Source organism: Podarcis erhardii (genome assembly GCF_964252035.2).
Source record: "Podarcis erhardii genome assembly, chromosome: 14".
In the NCBI taxonomy this organism is placed as follows: Eukaryota; Metazoa; Chordata; class Lepidosauria; order Squamata; family Lacertidae; genus Podarcis; species Podarcis erhardii.
In genome coordinates this window covers 6580244-6597338 of record NC_138503.1, presented here as the reverse complement: position 1 = coordinate 6597338, position 17095 = coordinate 6580244, and the positions used below count along the sequence as shown (strand labels likewise).

The following is a 17095-nucleotide window of genomic DNA, read 5'->3' as shown; positions in this document are numbered from 1 at the left end:
TGTGGAAAAACTGCAAGGAGGAGTCAAGCACAACAGCACTCTCGGCAATACATTCATCTTTATAGCAGCGATCCGGCCTAACAAGGAAAGCTTCAATTTTGACCAAATTTCTAGATCTTTTTTAACTTCTATCCAACATTTCTCATAGTTATCTTTAAACAAATTCAAATTTTTGGCCGTCATGTTAATCCCTAGGTATTTCACTTTCTTAACCACAGTTAAATCTGTCTCCTTCTGAAACCTTTCTTTTTCCATTGTTGTCAAATTTTTCTCTAAAACCTTAGTTTTTTGCTTGTTCAGTTTAAAACCTGCCACATGACCAAATTCTTGAACCAATTCTAACATCCTTTTCGTACTAGATTCTGGCTCCTGTAATGTCAACACCAAGTCATCTGCAAATGCCTTAAGTTTATATTGTTTGGCTCCGACCTTAATTCCTTGGATCATCTGGTCCCTTCTAATCATGTTCAAAAGCACCTCCAGGACCGAAATAAATAACAATGGAGAGATAGGGCATCCCTGTCGTGTTCCTTTTTCTATTCTAAACTCTTCTGACACCACATTATTAACTATCAATTTTGCTTTTTGTTCTGAATAAATTGCTTCTATGCCATTTTCAAACCCCCGTCCCACTCCCATTCCCTTAAGATTTTTCTTCATAAAATTCCAAGAAATATTGTCAAAGGCCTTCTCCGCGTCAATGAAAATTAAAACTGCTTTTGTTTTAATATTGGTTTGCAATAACTCCAAAATGTCAATAATGTTCCTTGTATTATCAGAAAGATGTCTGCCTGGAAGAAAGCCTGCCTGATCTTTGTGTATCACTTCATTTAAAACTCTCTTTAGTCTGTTAGCCAAAATATCTGCAAAAATTTTATAATCCACATTTAAAAGGGATATGGGACGGTAGTTTTTGAGTTGTGTCTTTTCAGATTCAGATTTTGGTATTAATGTGATAAAAGCTTCTTTCCACGACTCCGGCGCCTTCTTTCCCTCCAAAATCTCGTTGCACACCTCCTTTAATGGTTGAATTAAATAGTCTGTCAGAGTCTTATAATACTTGGAGGTTAGTCCATCCAGTCCTGGAGATTTGCCTAATTGCATATTTTGAATGGCACCTTCAATCTCCTGTTCTGTGATTTTATGATTTAATATTGTCTTATTTTCCTGAGATATTTTTTGTAATCCATTGGTTCTTATAAATTGGTCTATCTCAGTCTCATTCTGTGGCCCCTGAGTGTAAAGTTGTTTGAAGTATCTCTGGAAGCACTTTCTGATCTCCCAGGGATTCTGGATGTTTCTTCCTTCCACCTCAAGATTTGTAACCGTGTTCAACTTCTGTCTTTTTTTCAACTGCCACGCTAGCAGTTTCCCACATTTATTTGCTGATTCAAAAGTCTTTTGTCTCATTTGTTTAATTTTCCACTCAATTTCCTGGTTTATCAATTTCAAATATTGTACTTGGTATAATTTAATTTCTCTCAGAGTTTCCTGTGACTTTGGTTTCGATCTTAATTTTTTCTCTCCTTCTTTTATTTTCTCCAAAATCTTCTCTTTTTTCTCATTTTGAGTTCTCTTTTTTATAGCATTCTGTTGTATCAGAAACCCTCTCATGACCGCTTTACTTGCGTCCCAGATTACTCTTTTTTCCACTGTGGTTCTCAAATTTACTTCAAAATAATCTCTCAAGGTCTTTTGGGCCTTCTTAACTATCTCTTGATCTCTTAATAGGGTGTCATTCATCTTCCATCTGAAGGAACCAGTTAATGTTAACTTCATTTCCAACTTCAAGGCGTTATGGTCGGAGCAGGTTTTGGGGCAGATTTCCACCTTTCTGGTCTTTGGTGCCAGTCCTCTAGTTATCCATATTTGGTCAATTCTAGTCCAGGTCATTTTGGCTTCAGAGAAGAAGGTCCCTTCTCTCCCTAGGGGGTTTTTTGTTCTCCAAATGTCAATCAAGTCCATATTGTCAGTTAAATCAAAGAAAGTTTTAGGTAGTCTGCCGTCTTTTGTAATGTTTTGTCCTTGTGCTTTATCCATATCCGTAGACACCACCCCATTCATATCGCCCATCATAATAATATTGTTGTAGTCCATATGGTCCAACATTGTCTCATGCAACTTCTTGTAAAATTCCGACTTCCCCTCGTTTGGTGCATAAATTCCTAAAATCAAATATTTTTCTCCTTGTATTTGAATTTCAATTGCCACAATTCTTCCTTGTTCATCTTTAAAAAGGAACTTTGGTGATAGGCTCTCTTTTGTGTAGATGACAACCCCTCTCTTCTTCACTTTGTCAGATGAAATAAATTCTTGGCCAAGCCTCTTGTTGATTAAAACCTTCCGGTGGAGCCTAATCACATGCGTTTCCTGTAGGCAAATTAAGTCCAATTGTTCCTTTTTTAAAATATGAAAGATCTTCTTCCTTTTCTGAGGGGAGTTACAACCGTTAATATTCCAGCTTAATAGTTGCAGAGTCATGTTGCAGTATATCTATTCTCCTCCTACTGCTCCCAAAAGTTCTTCTCCTTTTGGCGGTGGTGTCACTTTCTCTTGCACGTCAAGGCCCAAAGGTGTGAGTAATGGTCTCAAAGGATCAAATCTTGAGGCCCCTGGTTCTTTTTCAGTCCCTTTCTGAAGGTCCTTTCCGAAGTTTTGTTTCAAACTTTACAGATTGTGGACAAGATGGACTGTTTCAAGAGGTGGCAAAGAGATATTTCTAAATTTGTCTGGCAGGGCAAAAAGCCCAGAATAAAATTCAAAATATTGACTGATGCTAAAGAGGGGGGTTTGCCCTGCCAGACATGAAGCTGTACTATGAATCAACAGCATTCTGCTGGTTGAAAGACTGGCTACTTCTTGAGAACACTGATATCTTGGATTTGGAAGGGTTTAATAATGCTTTTGGGTGGCATGCATATTTGTGGTACGACAAGGTAAAAGCTAATCGAGCATTCAAAAACCATATTGTCAGGAAAGCTGTGTTTAATGTCTGGATAAGATATAAAGACTTACTGGAAAACAAGACCCCAAGGTGGTTATCACCTATGGAGGCTAAGGCTTTGAAAAAACTCAATATGGAGGCCAAATGGCCGAAATATTGGGAGATACTAGAACAAGACCGAGACACATTGAAATTGCAGAGTTTTGAGAAACTAAAAGATAAAGTGCGAGACTGGTTACACTATTATCAAATTAGGGAGGCCTTTAACGTGGACAAAAAAATAGGCTTCCAGGTGGAAAAATCGAAATTAGAAACAGAATTGTTAGAACCTAAAACTAAGATACTTTCGAGAATGTACAACTTGCTGTTGAAATGGAATACTCAGGATGAAACAGTTAAATCAGCTATGATTAAATGGGCACAGGACATTGGTCATAACATTATGTTTGCAGACTGGGAAAAGTTGTGGACCACCGACATGAAGTTTATGGCATGTAATGCCTTAAGAGAAAATATTATGAAAATGATCTATAGGTGGTACATGACCCCAGTCAAGCTTGCAAAAATTTATCACCTGCCTGACAACAAGTGTTGGAAATGTAAGGAAACTGAAGGAACATTCTTTCACCTTTGGTGGACATGCCCAAAGGTTAAGGCTTTCTGGGAAATGATTTATAATGAACTAAAAAAAGTATTTAAATATACCTTTCCTAAGAAACCAGAGGCCTTCCTTCTGGGCATTGTCGGCCATATGGTGCCAAAGAAAGATAGAACACTTTTTATGTATGCAACAACTGCAGCAAGAATACTCATCGCAAAGCATTGGAAGACACAAGATTTGCCCACTCTGGAAGAATGGCAGATGCAAGTGATAGACTATATGGAGTTGGCAGAAATGACCGGCAGAATTCGAGACCTGGGAGAAGAGTCGGTGGAAGAGGACTGGAAGAAGTTCAAAGAATATCTCCAAAAACATTGCAAAATGTTAGAATGTTAAAGTGATGTTGGATATAAAGATAATATGGCATCAGGGACATAGTAAAAAGAAATATGTAAAAATGTTTTAAGGAAAAAAAAGGGTAAGACCAGAGTAAAATTATGTCGAAACTAAATAAAGGATATAAGGGATTAAGTTATAAAGAATTTGCAAGATTGTATTAAAGAGAAAGGGGAAATAGAAGACATAATAGGTTGGAATGTATAATATTGATTAAGATTTGAAAAAGGGTAAGGAGCTGCTAAATCTGATTGAATAAAGGGGAATGCAGGAAAGGGAGATGTGAGGAAGTCAGGAAAGAGAGTTATGAAGACAAGAATCAAAAAACTAATTTTTCTTTAATTTTTGTTCTTTTTTATTTTTTCTGTTATACACTGTGTTTGTTACGCTGTTGTTTTTTATTGTGTTCTTTTTCTTTGTCTGTTGTTTCTTTTTTGATTGTAATACTTGTTTTACTACATAAAACCATAATAAATATTTATATATATATATAAAAAAAAACAAGCACAACAGCACTCTCCTCTCTTGTGGTTTCCAGCAGCTGGCGTTCAAAAACATTATTGCCTCTCCCTAAGGCAGAGCATAGCCATCATGGCTAGTAGCTACTGTTAGCTTTGTCCTCCATGAATTTATCTAATCCTCTTTTAAAGCCATTTAATTGGGTGACCGTCACTACCTCTTGTTGTGTAAATTCAATAGCAGATTAACTGTGCTGTATGTGAAGAAGTGCCATATTTTTTGCTCTATAAGACTCACTTTTTCCGTCCTAAAAAGTAAGGGGAAATGTGTGTGCGTCTTATGGAGTGAATGCAGGCTGCGCAGCTATCCCAGAAGCCAGAACAGCAAGAGGGATTGCTGCTTTCACTGTGCAGCGATCCCTCTTGCTGTTCTGGCTTCTGAAATTCAGAATATTTTTTTTCTTGTTTCCTCCTCCAAAAACTAGGTGCATCTTGTGGTCTGGTGCGTCTTATAGAGCAAAAAATACGGTACTTTCTTCTGTCCCAAATCTTCCAGTATTCAACTTTATTGAATGTACACAAGTTCTAGTGCTATGCAAGAAGAAAAACTTTTCTTCTTCCTTCTCCATGCCATACATAATTCATAAATGCCTATCATGTAACCACTTATTTGCCTTTTCTCTGTGCTAAAGAGCCCAAATGCTGCCATGTTTCCTCACAGGGAGCTGTTATCCCTTTATCATTTTGTTGCCCTTTTCTGAACATTTCCCAACTACAATATTGTTTTTAGGATGAGGTGACTGCAACTGTACAAAGTATTCCAAATTCAATTCTTTTCTTAACTCTAGCGTGGGATTTGCCTTTTTCACAGCTGCTGCACACTGTTGAGCTATCTACTTTTACTCCAAGGTCTCATTCCTGGTCAGTCACTGCCTGTTCAGATCCCATTATCTTGTTTGTGCAATTATGATTCCCCCCCCCCCCCAATTACATACTTCACTTTACACTTGTTTACATTGAATTTACACTGAATTCCATTTTACTGCCCATTTGGTCAGTTTGGATATGTCCTTTCGGAGCTCTTCACAATCACTTTTTGTTTTATTGTACAATTTAGTATCATCACCAAACATAACCACCTCACTACTCATTCCCCATTCCGCCAGTTGAAGAACCTGTGTCAGCAGTGCTAGGAGCCACTGCCACTGAGAAGGACCTTGGGTTGACTGCTTCTATTGCCTGACTGATTATCTGTGATTGTGCTTCTTTTGTCCTAGGTCAGTGTGCACCGAGAAGACAGTGTCAGCCTCAGTGGCAATCATTCTGGATTGTCCAGTGCTCTTTCTGCTCAGAATTCTGAACTAAACCACAAAGCACAAGAAAGCTACAGAGGTAAGAAAAGTACAGAGGTAAGATGAATTCCAGCTGGATTTTTCCTAACCCAGGACTCTGGGTAACTAGTCCATCTAAGCAAACCTGCCTGTATTTAATTGTCCCTTCATGAACGAGAAATATACTGTAGCTGGAGGAATCTTTGTGATATGCAGTAAAATTCTTCATGTAAACCCCACTGATTCCTCTCCCTAAAAACTTGTATTTGGGTTGCTGTTTGTTGTGATCCCAGGCATGCTTTGGCAATGTTTGTATACCTGTCTTAAACAGTGATGGGAAACATTTTTGTCCCGTAAGCCAGATCTTGTATCTTCTCCCCACTCCACCTGTGCAGGCCATCTTTGACAAGTAGACAGGACCTGTCAAAGCATAACCCTTGTGCAGAGTTTACTAAGCATCCAGCAACCAGCTGATTGTTGGGTGCTTCAGAATTGCTGCACAAGGGGCTTTGCAAACCCTCTAGTTCAGAGCTTTCCAAACTTTTCATGTTGGTGACACTTTTAGACATGCTTCATTTCGCGCACAGTGATTCAGTTTTAGTAGCAAACCGGAGGTTAAACTAACCCCTTATAAGAGCATTCACCTCACATTGCAGCCGACACACTAACAGGTCACGACATACAGTTTGGAAAGCTCTGCTCTAGTTGGTGTTTGGGCAGTGCTGAGCACAATAATTGCAAAGTACTTTGCACATACTTCTCAATCAGTAATAAGCCTAACAACCAGCTGATTGTGGGATGCCTCTTTTAACCCCACCACTACCTGCTCCACACCTGACATCCTATATGATATCAGGTGTAGGGCACATGGAAATGGCTTGGCCAAAATGACCTTGGGGGCCAAATGGGGAGTTTAGTTAGGTTAAATTTGATGTGCATGCTGGAAGTTCCCCACTTCTGCTTAAGTGTGTGTGTGTGTGCGTGTGTGCGTGCACACACACACAGCCATGTGGATGCAAGTTAGTAAATTAATGTAGCATATCCCATAATAGTTGTCTGTCTTTCATTCCAAACTGCATGTGTCATCCTATCTACTAAATTTTTAAAGAAGGGGATTAAATCTGCACAATCACTTTTGGAGATAGTTTTCCACCTGCAGAAGTGGTTCCCTATAAACTGAAATGGACTTGTGTAGCACTTCCTGTTCTTAAAAATGATGTTTATACAGTAACAAGCTGAACTGATATCCCAGCCTTGGCAGAACACACCACCCATTCATAGCAGGTACCTTTAAGAGCACTTTCAGTTCTCAGCTGAAACAAGCTAAGGCATGAGAAGTTTTGCTGGCCTGAATGGATGGATTCCCTCCTTTTTTCCTTTAGGTCACATAGTAAAATGAGCAGTACCACAGATGGCTTCTTTGAGTAGGTCTTATGCACAGAGGGAGTAGAATGTGTCATTTTCTGGACCAGTTGGAACTTACAGCCACAGTGCACAAAGACTGCCCATTCTGGTCCCTGATTTATTCATATGGTGTTTGCCAACAATTCTCCAAATGGTCTCTTAAAATAATATTTCTTTGAATGGCATCTTATAAATCCAAAGCACAGTGATTTGGGTTGTGGGTCCTGAAAAGAATGATGGTCTGTGTGCTTGGTCAACACCAAGAGTCGTTACTCTTACAGCTAATAAGATCTCTGCCTGTCCCCACCCTACCCGCTGCCCCATATCATGTAAATACTGAATAATTTCTTACCCTTTGCCTTTCAACCTGCAGTAATCATTTATTAGGTACATCACAGAAAACTTTTATTCTCTCAACATTTCTCATAGACAGTAGGGCACTATGGAGAGGTTATATCCCCTCAAGGATCACTTAACACGAGTCTGCTGCAGGAGGCGGTGCATATGGACCTGTGCCATGTATTTCAGGTTCTCAAGAGTAGGAATATGGGGAAATGAGAACCATTCACGTTGCACTGAAAAGGGTTTGGGATGAGAGCCACACTTAGTTCCACTTGAGACATGCACACAATGCTCGCAGGGCAAGGCGACTGGAATCTGGAAGAGTTCCTTCCTTCCCCTCCCAAAGCAATTTGTTTTTGTCTTTGCAGGGAGAATTATTTTTGCCCAGGGCTTTACATGATCACTTATTTGAAGCCCAAACAGGTGCAAGACAGAAGTATCCAGCAGAGTTCCCAGAGGCTCTTTTTCTCACTTCAGAATTGTTGTGAACTGGTCCTGGTCTTTTGTGACACTTGCTGAAATAAGCACGGTCTTAAATTTCTTCTCTTCTGGCATGGACCTCTAATTTATTGTAGACATCAATTACATTTCAAAGGTTTTCTGGAATTGTGAGAGATTCTTAACTGAAAACTTCAAGTTTTGGGGGGTTTTTTATCAAAAAAAAAGTCTAATGGGTGACATGTTGAGCAGCCAATAAAAGCATCAGTGTTGGAGTTCAAGTGAAAAAGCAAACTGTTTTTTTTTATCTGTCATATTAAATTACATCATCTTCCCCACAAAACCCAAATGCACCCAACCCATCAAGTAGCTATTTCAGACAGCTAATGGACTCAACATTAGAGCCTCCCACACTGTCACCTTGAAACACTTATGTTTAGTTTGGAGCAAAAGAAGGGAGGGGTTTCTAATACTACCTTATGACCTTCCTCCTGAGCTTAGTTCCTTTTTCAACATTTTCCTATGTCTTCTCTATCTGGGTGGGAGCCACTTGCTACCCATTTTCTTAATCCAGGTTGTCTTTGGACAAACATAAGGGAGGTGGTGGTTTTCTTATTGCCTGATCTTATTTCTTATTACTCTGTTGTGTTTGCATGCAGTGCTGTCATCTGGGTTGCCGAACCACTCCGTAGCATTAGGTCCGGCTGAGATCAAGTCAGAGCACAAGGAGAAAGATGAAAACACACATGAACCTGCCTCCTCTGATGATATGAAATCTGATGATGAGTCCTCCCAAAAGGATATCAAAATCTCATCAAGAGGAAGAACAAGGTATAGCAGCCCACTCCTCAGAGGTCAGGTTCTCTGTCAGTACCCTCTGCCTGGGGTGAGAAAAAGTCTTAGAGTGATTTGGGGGACATAATCAAAAAGAGCATATATGATTTCAGGTGTCAGTTCAGTGTACAAATAATGGAAAGTTCAATATGGAAGTTTTTCCCCAGTGTCTTCTAAGGCTCAGTAGTTCATGCAAACTGTTATTGACCCCTCAGAATAAGGTCCACTATTTCTGGTACACCACAAAGGATGACAGGCACTTCACATGGAGAAGTGGGCAGCTTTTCAAGTCAGGAGTGAGTTGCCAGGTGTAGGTATTTTTTGCTCTTCCTGATAAGCTGTTATTCTTAAGTAAGCTCTGAGTCTTTATTGTGTATACCTTCCATCCTGAACTGTTCATGTGAGCTGTGTGGACCTCTGAAAGATCTGTTTCTGGTTTGGAGGAAATGACTAGTAAGGCAAAAAGAAGGATCACTTCAGCAAATTCACCTTGGCAGCAGTAATTTCTCTTGTTAATTACTTTGGGGTGAATTTGCTCACAACATGCTTGCATAAACTAAGAGCCAGGTGCTCACAGATCTCAACTCTGGCAACATTTTTGGAACACTGTCTTCAGGTTGCCATAACCTCACTGACAGGCTACACTATTCATGCAAATGTTCTACTTGTGTGAGAGATAGGTTGGCCAAAAGTAGCAAAAGCGGAGTGGGGAGTGGGGTTAGAGTGAGAAATTAGGGCTCATTGTTCTGGTTTGCAGAGGCCAATTCCTTGCATGGAAGACACTTGAAAAGGAGGAATGCAGGCAGCAGTAAAAAGTTCTGTGATACGATATGAACAGTAATGATTGCCAGGTGCTTACTCCAGGCACTTTACCTGCTTGTGTTTCAACAGCAGCACTAATGAAGATGAGGACTTAAATCCGGAACAAAAGCTGGAGCGGGAGCGAGAGAGGCGGATGGCCAACAACGCTCGTGAGCGCTTGCGGGTCCGAGATATTAACGAAGCATTCAAAGAGCTGGGCCGGATGTGTCAACTTCATCTGAAGAGTGAGAAACCTCAGACCAAGCTGCTTATTCTTCACCAGGCTGTGGCAGTCATCCTCAGTCTCGAGCAGCAAGTCAGAGGTGAGCTTGGCTGGGTGGAGCATCTTTCTCTTCTTTCCCTCTTTGTCCCAGTTTTTGTGTTGCCTTCTTCATCCAAGTTTGAATGTCATTCATTAAGCCATGTTCTAATTTGCATCTAAGAGGGATAGGGATGAAGAAGGAGGGCAGGCAGGCCATGTTGCCTTGTGGGCAAGAGGTGGCAGTGGCAGGACTTTGAGAGGCCTTTCTGCTGCACAGTGCTGTGTGAAGTGGGTGTGGTGCACTCAGGATTCACCACCTATCCATTCATGCTGGGTGGTGCAATTCCACAGTATCATGGGTGGGTGCCAGCTCGGTTGTGTATAAACTTAGGATGGCCAGACCTAACCCTTTTTGAGTTCCAGCATATTTAATGGGAAAGCTGAGCATGTATAACTTGTAAGAATTCCTTTTCTCAGTAAGATTCAACATAAACCTGGGAACACAGAGAGATTTTATTGCTTTTTAACAAACGGGTCCAGGCTGTTGTATCTGCTTCTCTCGCAAACCCCACCCCGTCACCCAGAAATATCACAGAGGCAAGAAAATGCCCATGTATCACATACTGCTTAATATTGTTGTAAACCGCTTAGAGATTTCTTTAACAATGAAGTGGTATATAAATTTTTAAAATAAATAAATCACAGTTCAGCACAGGCATCTGGACCCTCTGGGGTTGGCATGGTGCTGCTTGGGACAGAGCACAGTAACTTTAAGCCAAGGCCAGCAGCCCCCTGTCTCAGTTCCCCTTCTCTATAAGCATGTGGTAGCATTTTATCAGTTATGATTGGGGCTCTTTTTCAGGAAAAAGGGGGTAAAGTGCCATGCCGGGGGGTGGGGGAGCATGTATTTTCTTCTCTATTAGTGTTATACTATTTATGTACTGTGTGTTTTGTATAATTGTTTTGCTTTTATAATTCAATTTATGTTTACCATAAAGTCTTTGTAGGCCTATTTGTGATTTTTTAGGTTTGTGTACCTCATTCTTCCTTCAAACTGTGTGCTAGGGCTTCAACAGGCACTTGCCATGCAGTCACTCTGTGGTGATTTTCTGTCTGGGCTTATTTCACTGTTACTGCAGGCATGAAATCAGTAAACGTAAGTTAACATAAGGTCAGTTCTTATTCCCAGGCAGGAGTGGCTGGCAGAACAGGGTGGGGCAGCATTGCTGACCTGGCTGCCCAATGCAGAGGTCACTGCTGGTAATCTGGGGGGGGGGGGGCGAGGTGCAGAACACGGCCCCAGGATTATCTGATTGGCTCTGCAGCTCTGCCCCCACAACACCGACCTCTCTGCTCCCTTAGCTCCTGGCAGCAACCTCCATGTTGGGAAGGCAGGTGAGCAGCACTGCTGTGCCAGCCACCACCATTCCCATGATGCAGGCAGGCAATTTGAGATTTTGATCTACTTGCCCAAGGCAGGCTAGGAGCTTCATGACTGAACTGAGAATTTAAGCTTGCTCCCTCAGGTCCAAGTCCTCCCTAACCTCTGGGTGTTTGGCTATATCTACAAATTGAAATACTAAAGCTGAATAAAGAAAGCAAAGGATAGATGCAACTGAAAATACATTGATAATCTTCGCTAATGATCATGAATTCAGCTTATGTGGTGTTTGCAGTGCGGGTTCATAGGAGGAGGATCCACTGCGTGCCTGGAGCTCTGTGCAAGGAAGGGCTGTCCCCTTGTCTTCCATGTCAGGAATGTTCCTGCTGAGCTCTGTGTGCACACCAGTGCCCTGAGTGCTTTAAATCCTAACCATAGGCGATAATTTTTTATTTAAATTACATTCTGTCAAGTCCATTTATCATAATCCTTATGGGGTTTGCCTGACTTTGAGGGGGCACCAGCTGCCACTGGAAGCAGAGTTAACCCTTAGCAACAAATCCATATCCATGTCAACCTTGAAAAGTCCTCTCTTGAGGTTGGGTTATAAAATAAGCACAGTTCTTTATAATCACATTCTCCTGTCGAACTGGAGCGACTGTTGACCTCTCGTATGCAACTCCTTTTATATCTGTGTCAAAGAAATGATGAAACGGACATCAGAGCCACACCATCTCCCACTAAAGAGGATGTGTCTCTCCCTCCCTTGTTTATTTCTCCCTGTGGGCCGCCTGGACACAGCTGTGTTTTGTATTGTGCTTTCTCATCTGATGCATTTCCAGGGTGTACATATAAATGTCTTCGAGATGCAGAAGGTGTCAACATTAATATCTGCTCAGTGGTCTAAATCACCAAGTGACATCTCATCTGTTCTGTTGCTTATGCCAGCAACTTGGGCCTCATTTTGTATTCTTTTTTTCTGTTACGTTGTAAGAAAACAAGGATGAGAGTGTTTATCTTGGAAGTGACGGAATTAACAGCTGAACATGGAAATGGAATATTCAATAGCAGTATTTTTATCAATGCTTAGATCAGGCTTCCCCAACCTGGTGCCCTCCAGATGAACCACACAGCTGTGCTGGTTGGGATTTGTGGAAGTTGTAGTCTCAAACATATTTGAGGGCACAAAGTTGAGGATGGCCGACTTGAATGAACAGGTGAATGGAATCCTTAGCAGATTTGTAAATGGGAAATGAAACTGGGAGGAGTCCATTATATCTCAGAAAACAGGAATCGCCTAGCCTATCAGCTAAGATCAAGTGTAGAAAACAGTCATGATCTTGACAAAATGGAAATCTGAGCCAAAACTAACAAAATGAAATTCAACAGAACCAAATGCAAACTTCTGCATTTAGACAAAAATCAATAAAATACACAGATATATAGATTGGAGAATATATTGACACTGGTATATCTGAAAGGGTTATTGGGGTTTTAATCAATCACAAGCTACACATGAGTCAGTAGTGTGATACAAATGCAAAAAAAACTAATGTGAATTTAAGCTTCATTAGCAAAACCATAAAATATATAATCGAAATAAAAACAACAACCCAGTAACCCATCACAATGTCTCCATTGTGTTTTGGAGTATCTTTTGAAAAATGTTTAACATGGTGTTGTTTGTTTTATTAATTTTTTTAAATAAAGTTTTAAAAGTTTTTAGTTGTGGATTATACTGCCTCAGGGACCTGCTGAAACCATATTTGGGGTGTAAATGTGAAAAACAGTAAATCAACATGGTCCTTTTGTTTTGAATCATGAGTTTCCACACCAGAATCAGATGCCACTAGGAATGTGCAGGGCTTCTGTGGAAACCTCCCAGGCTATCTCTGAACTCTTGGTGGACTGCTGGTTCTCTATCTGGTGGGGGCTGAGTACAACAAATAAACAGATTTTTTACTTTTGAAACTGTTGTTTTGTGCAAAATTGGTGAATCATAAAACAATGTATTTCAAATGTCATTATACAAGCTGCCTTGCAATGCCTTGGCTCAGAAAGATGGCATATCTAGATTAAAATAAATAAACATCTGTAAGAACTGTCTGTGGAGTTCAGCATGCTTGATAATGCCAGGTAGATAGATCTTTGGTTTGCTTCCATATTGAGAACTAGTCACCAAGCAAAACCATACCTTTCATTCATTAATAGAGGTGGTGTTTTTTATGTTACTCTTAGAGAGGAACCTAAACCCAAAAGCAGCCTGCCTTAAGAGAAGGGAAGAAGAAAAAGTTTCTGCCGTATCGGCAGAGCCACCAGCATCACATCCAGGAAGCCATCCTGGACTTAGTGAAACTACCAACCCTATGGGTCATATGTAAACACCAGCCAGGTAAGTGAAACATTTCACATCTGTGTGAGTTAAAGAAAGCTCTTTTGAATATCTAGAATTGAAATTTGGGTGTAGGACACAGGACATAGTTAAAGTATGAAAATGATTTGACTACTCTTTGTGCTTGTTTTAACTATTGCCATGAGACCCAGATCTAGTTGTTGTTTTCAAATGCTATAAAGAATAGCAATACTCAACAAAAAACCTTTAGGACTTGCCATTACTAAAAATCTACTGAGAGCTCACCTTAAGAAGCACCGGATCTTCAGCCTGTGTAGGTGTTTGCGTAAGTCACTTGTACCACTTTTTAGCCGGGAGAGATGAGAGACGCAACTAAAAACAATCACAAAAGAACCAATTCTGTGGAAGAAGCATCCAAGTGAGCTCCCTGATTGGCCCTCATGACTTGATGTAGCTGTTTTGTTATTATGGCATCCTTCACTTTCCCCCTTGCTACATCAGTTTTGCACAAAAGTAGCTGAGTGCCAAGCATTTTGTCACCTGGCTCTTTTGTGCTACTGTAAAACTCGCTGTGAGGATTAACCACAAAGTGTGTATATATTGTGAAGACAGAACAGTTTTGAAGAGGGTAGACCAAGGCTAAAATTCTGTCCATGCAAACTAGACTGATTGCTTGGTATAGGAATGGTCTCTGTTGTGTGCCTGTCTTGGTTACAGCAGGTGGTCCATCCAGTTTTGAGGGGGTCATCTGCAAATAGACCAGTAGCTGGTAATGCAAATGGGCTCTTGGGCATATTTTCTCCATGAGCTTGTCATGACAGAGAGATTCTTTTGAGTAGAGTGTTTTCCTTTGCACAGTTGAGGCTTTGGTGCTGACTTTGCTCTACCTCCACACAAAATGGAAGCAAGTCAAGCAATTTCAAGTCCTACTTGATCTATTGGCTAGTGCAATAGACCAATTTCTATGTGGGGCAGATCCACACTATACATTTAAAGCACATTCAGTGCACTTTCAAAGCACATGACTTTCCCCCCAAGTCATGGGAGCTGTTCACAGGATTTGGGGGGGGGGGGCTAAATGTGTGTTGGATCTGATTTTAATTTTCAGTGTAGATCTGCCTCTAGTTTCTTGGTTGGGGCCACTGGGCCTCAGTGCTATGGGATAAACTGCTTCAAGAGAAACAGAATCTGATCTTCCACATAAAACTGGATGTTGTCCTACATGGCTTGCTGGGGCTGGCTGGTCTTTCGGCCAGCTGCAGATCAGCCAGGCTTTGCTGGTGAAAATAGTAACTATTAGTAGATTTAGCAGACATTCATGGTGCCATCATCATTTGCTAATATCTTCTATGATTTTCACACCAGAATTCCAGAATCATGGGGAGGAAACCTAGAAGGTGACCTGCTTTTCTTCACAAGGACACAGACTCAAAATTGAACAAAGACACATCTGATAGGAGACACAAGAAACCCAAATGCAATTATATGGTTAAAGTAACTGGTGACCAACTGCATCAGGGTGATGATGCCAACAGCATCTCCTCCTGATAGAATTTCAGCACCAGAAATATTCTGTGCATCTCCTCCTCCTCCTCCTCCTCCTCCTTGTCCTCTTGCAAGCAGCATGCCGCTCCAGCACAATCAGAGACTCTTTGATTCCTCCACTCGCCGTGGAAGTTGCCTTGTGCCTAAACTGAATTGACAAATGCATTGTAACTACAAATTGTTATTTATTTGTAATGGAACTGTGAAGGTCTACATATGAAGGGAAATGTTAAGCTGTTCAAAGCTGATGGGAGTTCAGCTGAGAGGTTGGTGTTAAGAGAGCAAAACTACAAAAACTTCTAACCCTTCACATTCCCAGCATACTTGTGAATGTCTTAAAAGAAAGAAGGGACAAGGGCTTCTGTCATTCTTCCCATTCCTTTGGCTGTTTGGTGCATGTTTTCCTTAGTATGTCTTTTTATTTTTAAATGCTTGCCAGCCCTCTCAGGCACAGTTCCTTATTGCAAAGGTGTTCCCGTTCCAAGTGCAAGGCATGAACCATACTACGGTCACAGCATTCTTGGAATGAAAAGAAGTGATGTACTATTGATTTCTCAAACCCTTTAGACAGTTGGGGTTCCTAGTATAACTTACAATGTGAACTGTAAATTGGGGGGGGGGACAACCAACTTAGAACTGCTTTGTTTTCTAAGCAGTAAGTATAAGTAAATGGTTGTAAGCATAAAATATATTAAAATGCAAAGGAGACTTACTTACCTGTTGTAAAGTCCGGTGAGCAGTCCGATCTGAAGTTTGTTGTGGCAGGAGTACGGTGAGTGGATCTGACCACTGGGATACAAGAGCAACAGCCAGTCTGTCCTTACACTTTAGCTTAAAAAATTATCATCTAGTTTACCTGCAAAGAAGGTTGGGATGGGATCCTATCAACTTCTTGCCATACGTCTTTGTCCTAGAAAATAAGCTGCACCAGCAATCTCAGAATATGCTGCAGCTTGACCTGAGTGGTCCTTAAGTCTTCCCTTCTTGCTCCCTCTTTTGGGGATATCCCAGCTCTTTTGAACTTCCATAAAAGCTGTCTTCCACTGTAGCACCCCAGAGTGTGGCAGACAGGAAGGGACAATCAAAACACAACTTTCTTAACTCTCTTCCTGGCTGCCATCTGCTTGTACTCACTAAAGAAATAGATCAACTAGCCATCTGAATAATCTCACCACATTTGAAAGAACAAAAATGTTGCTACAACAGGCTTAAGAATTTTAGATCACGTCTTAGATGGTTCCTAGAAAATCAACTGGTTTGTGAAGTGACTGACTGGATTATTTATCAGTTCTCCAGTAACACCTGATCCAACTTCTGTGGCCTTGTTCTTCATTTCAGTGCTTCTTGTCTCAATGAACTTCTGCTTATGATGACGTGAAAGTGCTCACCTGCCTGACCTTTTTCCTTCCAAGCTTGTTGTCTCTTGGCTGTATTAGACTTTGTGGTATGCCCAGAAGCTTTCCTTCATAAAATAGAAAGAGAGAGAGAGAGAGAGAGAGAAAAGAAAACATTTGGCTTATTTTTCACTGTAGCTAGTCTTTTATACAATAATCTTGTAAGAAAGTGTCTTGAATTCTAAATATTACTCTTTCTAGATTTTTGAAATCAAAAAAGTTTTCAGTAAAAAAAATTTCTTACTTTATTTTACTATATTAGGTAGTAAAAAATGTAGGGTTATTTACCGTAACCTGTCCATTAATACCATAAATTTACAATAGCATTGTAAGAGCATAGTAGGGTTCTAGCATACTGTGTAGTACCTTATGGAGTATTGTAAGAGCTACTTGTCCGAGATGAATTGCTTCTCATCTTGTTACCCGGTTTCCATTGTTGGTTTATTGAAAATTTGTACCCTGTGTCAAATTTCAGGATGTTACTGATAAACTTTTTCAACCAGCAGAAAGAAGTTCAACATTTTTTCTGTCAAATGTAACAGAAAACACTATGTATATAACATTTATGTAGCAATAAATGTGCCATCTTTTTTTTAAAAAAAAGCCTTTGT

General features: G+C 40.5%; 1 protein-coding gene across 16 annotated transcripts in view; it reads left to right on the top strand.

Annotated features, from left to right (window-relative positions):
• The window catches only part of TCF12 (transcription factor 12), a 166581-nt gene extending 149997 nt beyond the window's left edge, over positions 1-16584 (top strand). For 14 of the 16 annotated variants that reach the window (XM_081838909.1, XM_081838905.1, XM_081838904.1 and 11 more), the window contains 5 exons: positions 5677-5791; positions 8574-8745; positions 9640-9872; positions 13431-13584; positions 14911-16584. In XM_081838909.1, coding sequence (XP_081695035.1) covers positions 5677-5791; positions 8574-8745; positions 9640-9872; positions 13431-13573 — 663 coding nt within the window. In that variant the 3' untranslated portion in view covers positions 13574-13584; positions 14911-16584. The remainder of the gene's footprint in view (positions 1-5676; positions 5792-8573; positions 8746-9639; positions 9873-13430; positions 13585-14910) is intronic. The other 2 variants (XM_081838903.1, XM_081838907.1) reach the window with 1 other exon arrangement.
• Positions 16585-17095: the final 511 nt, after the last annotated feature.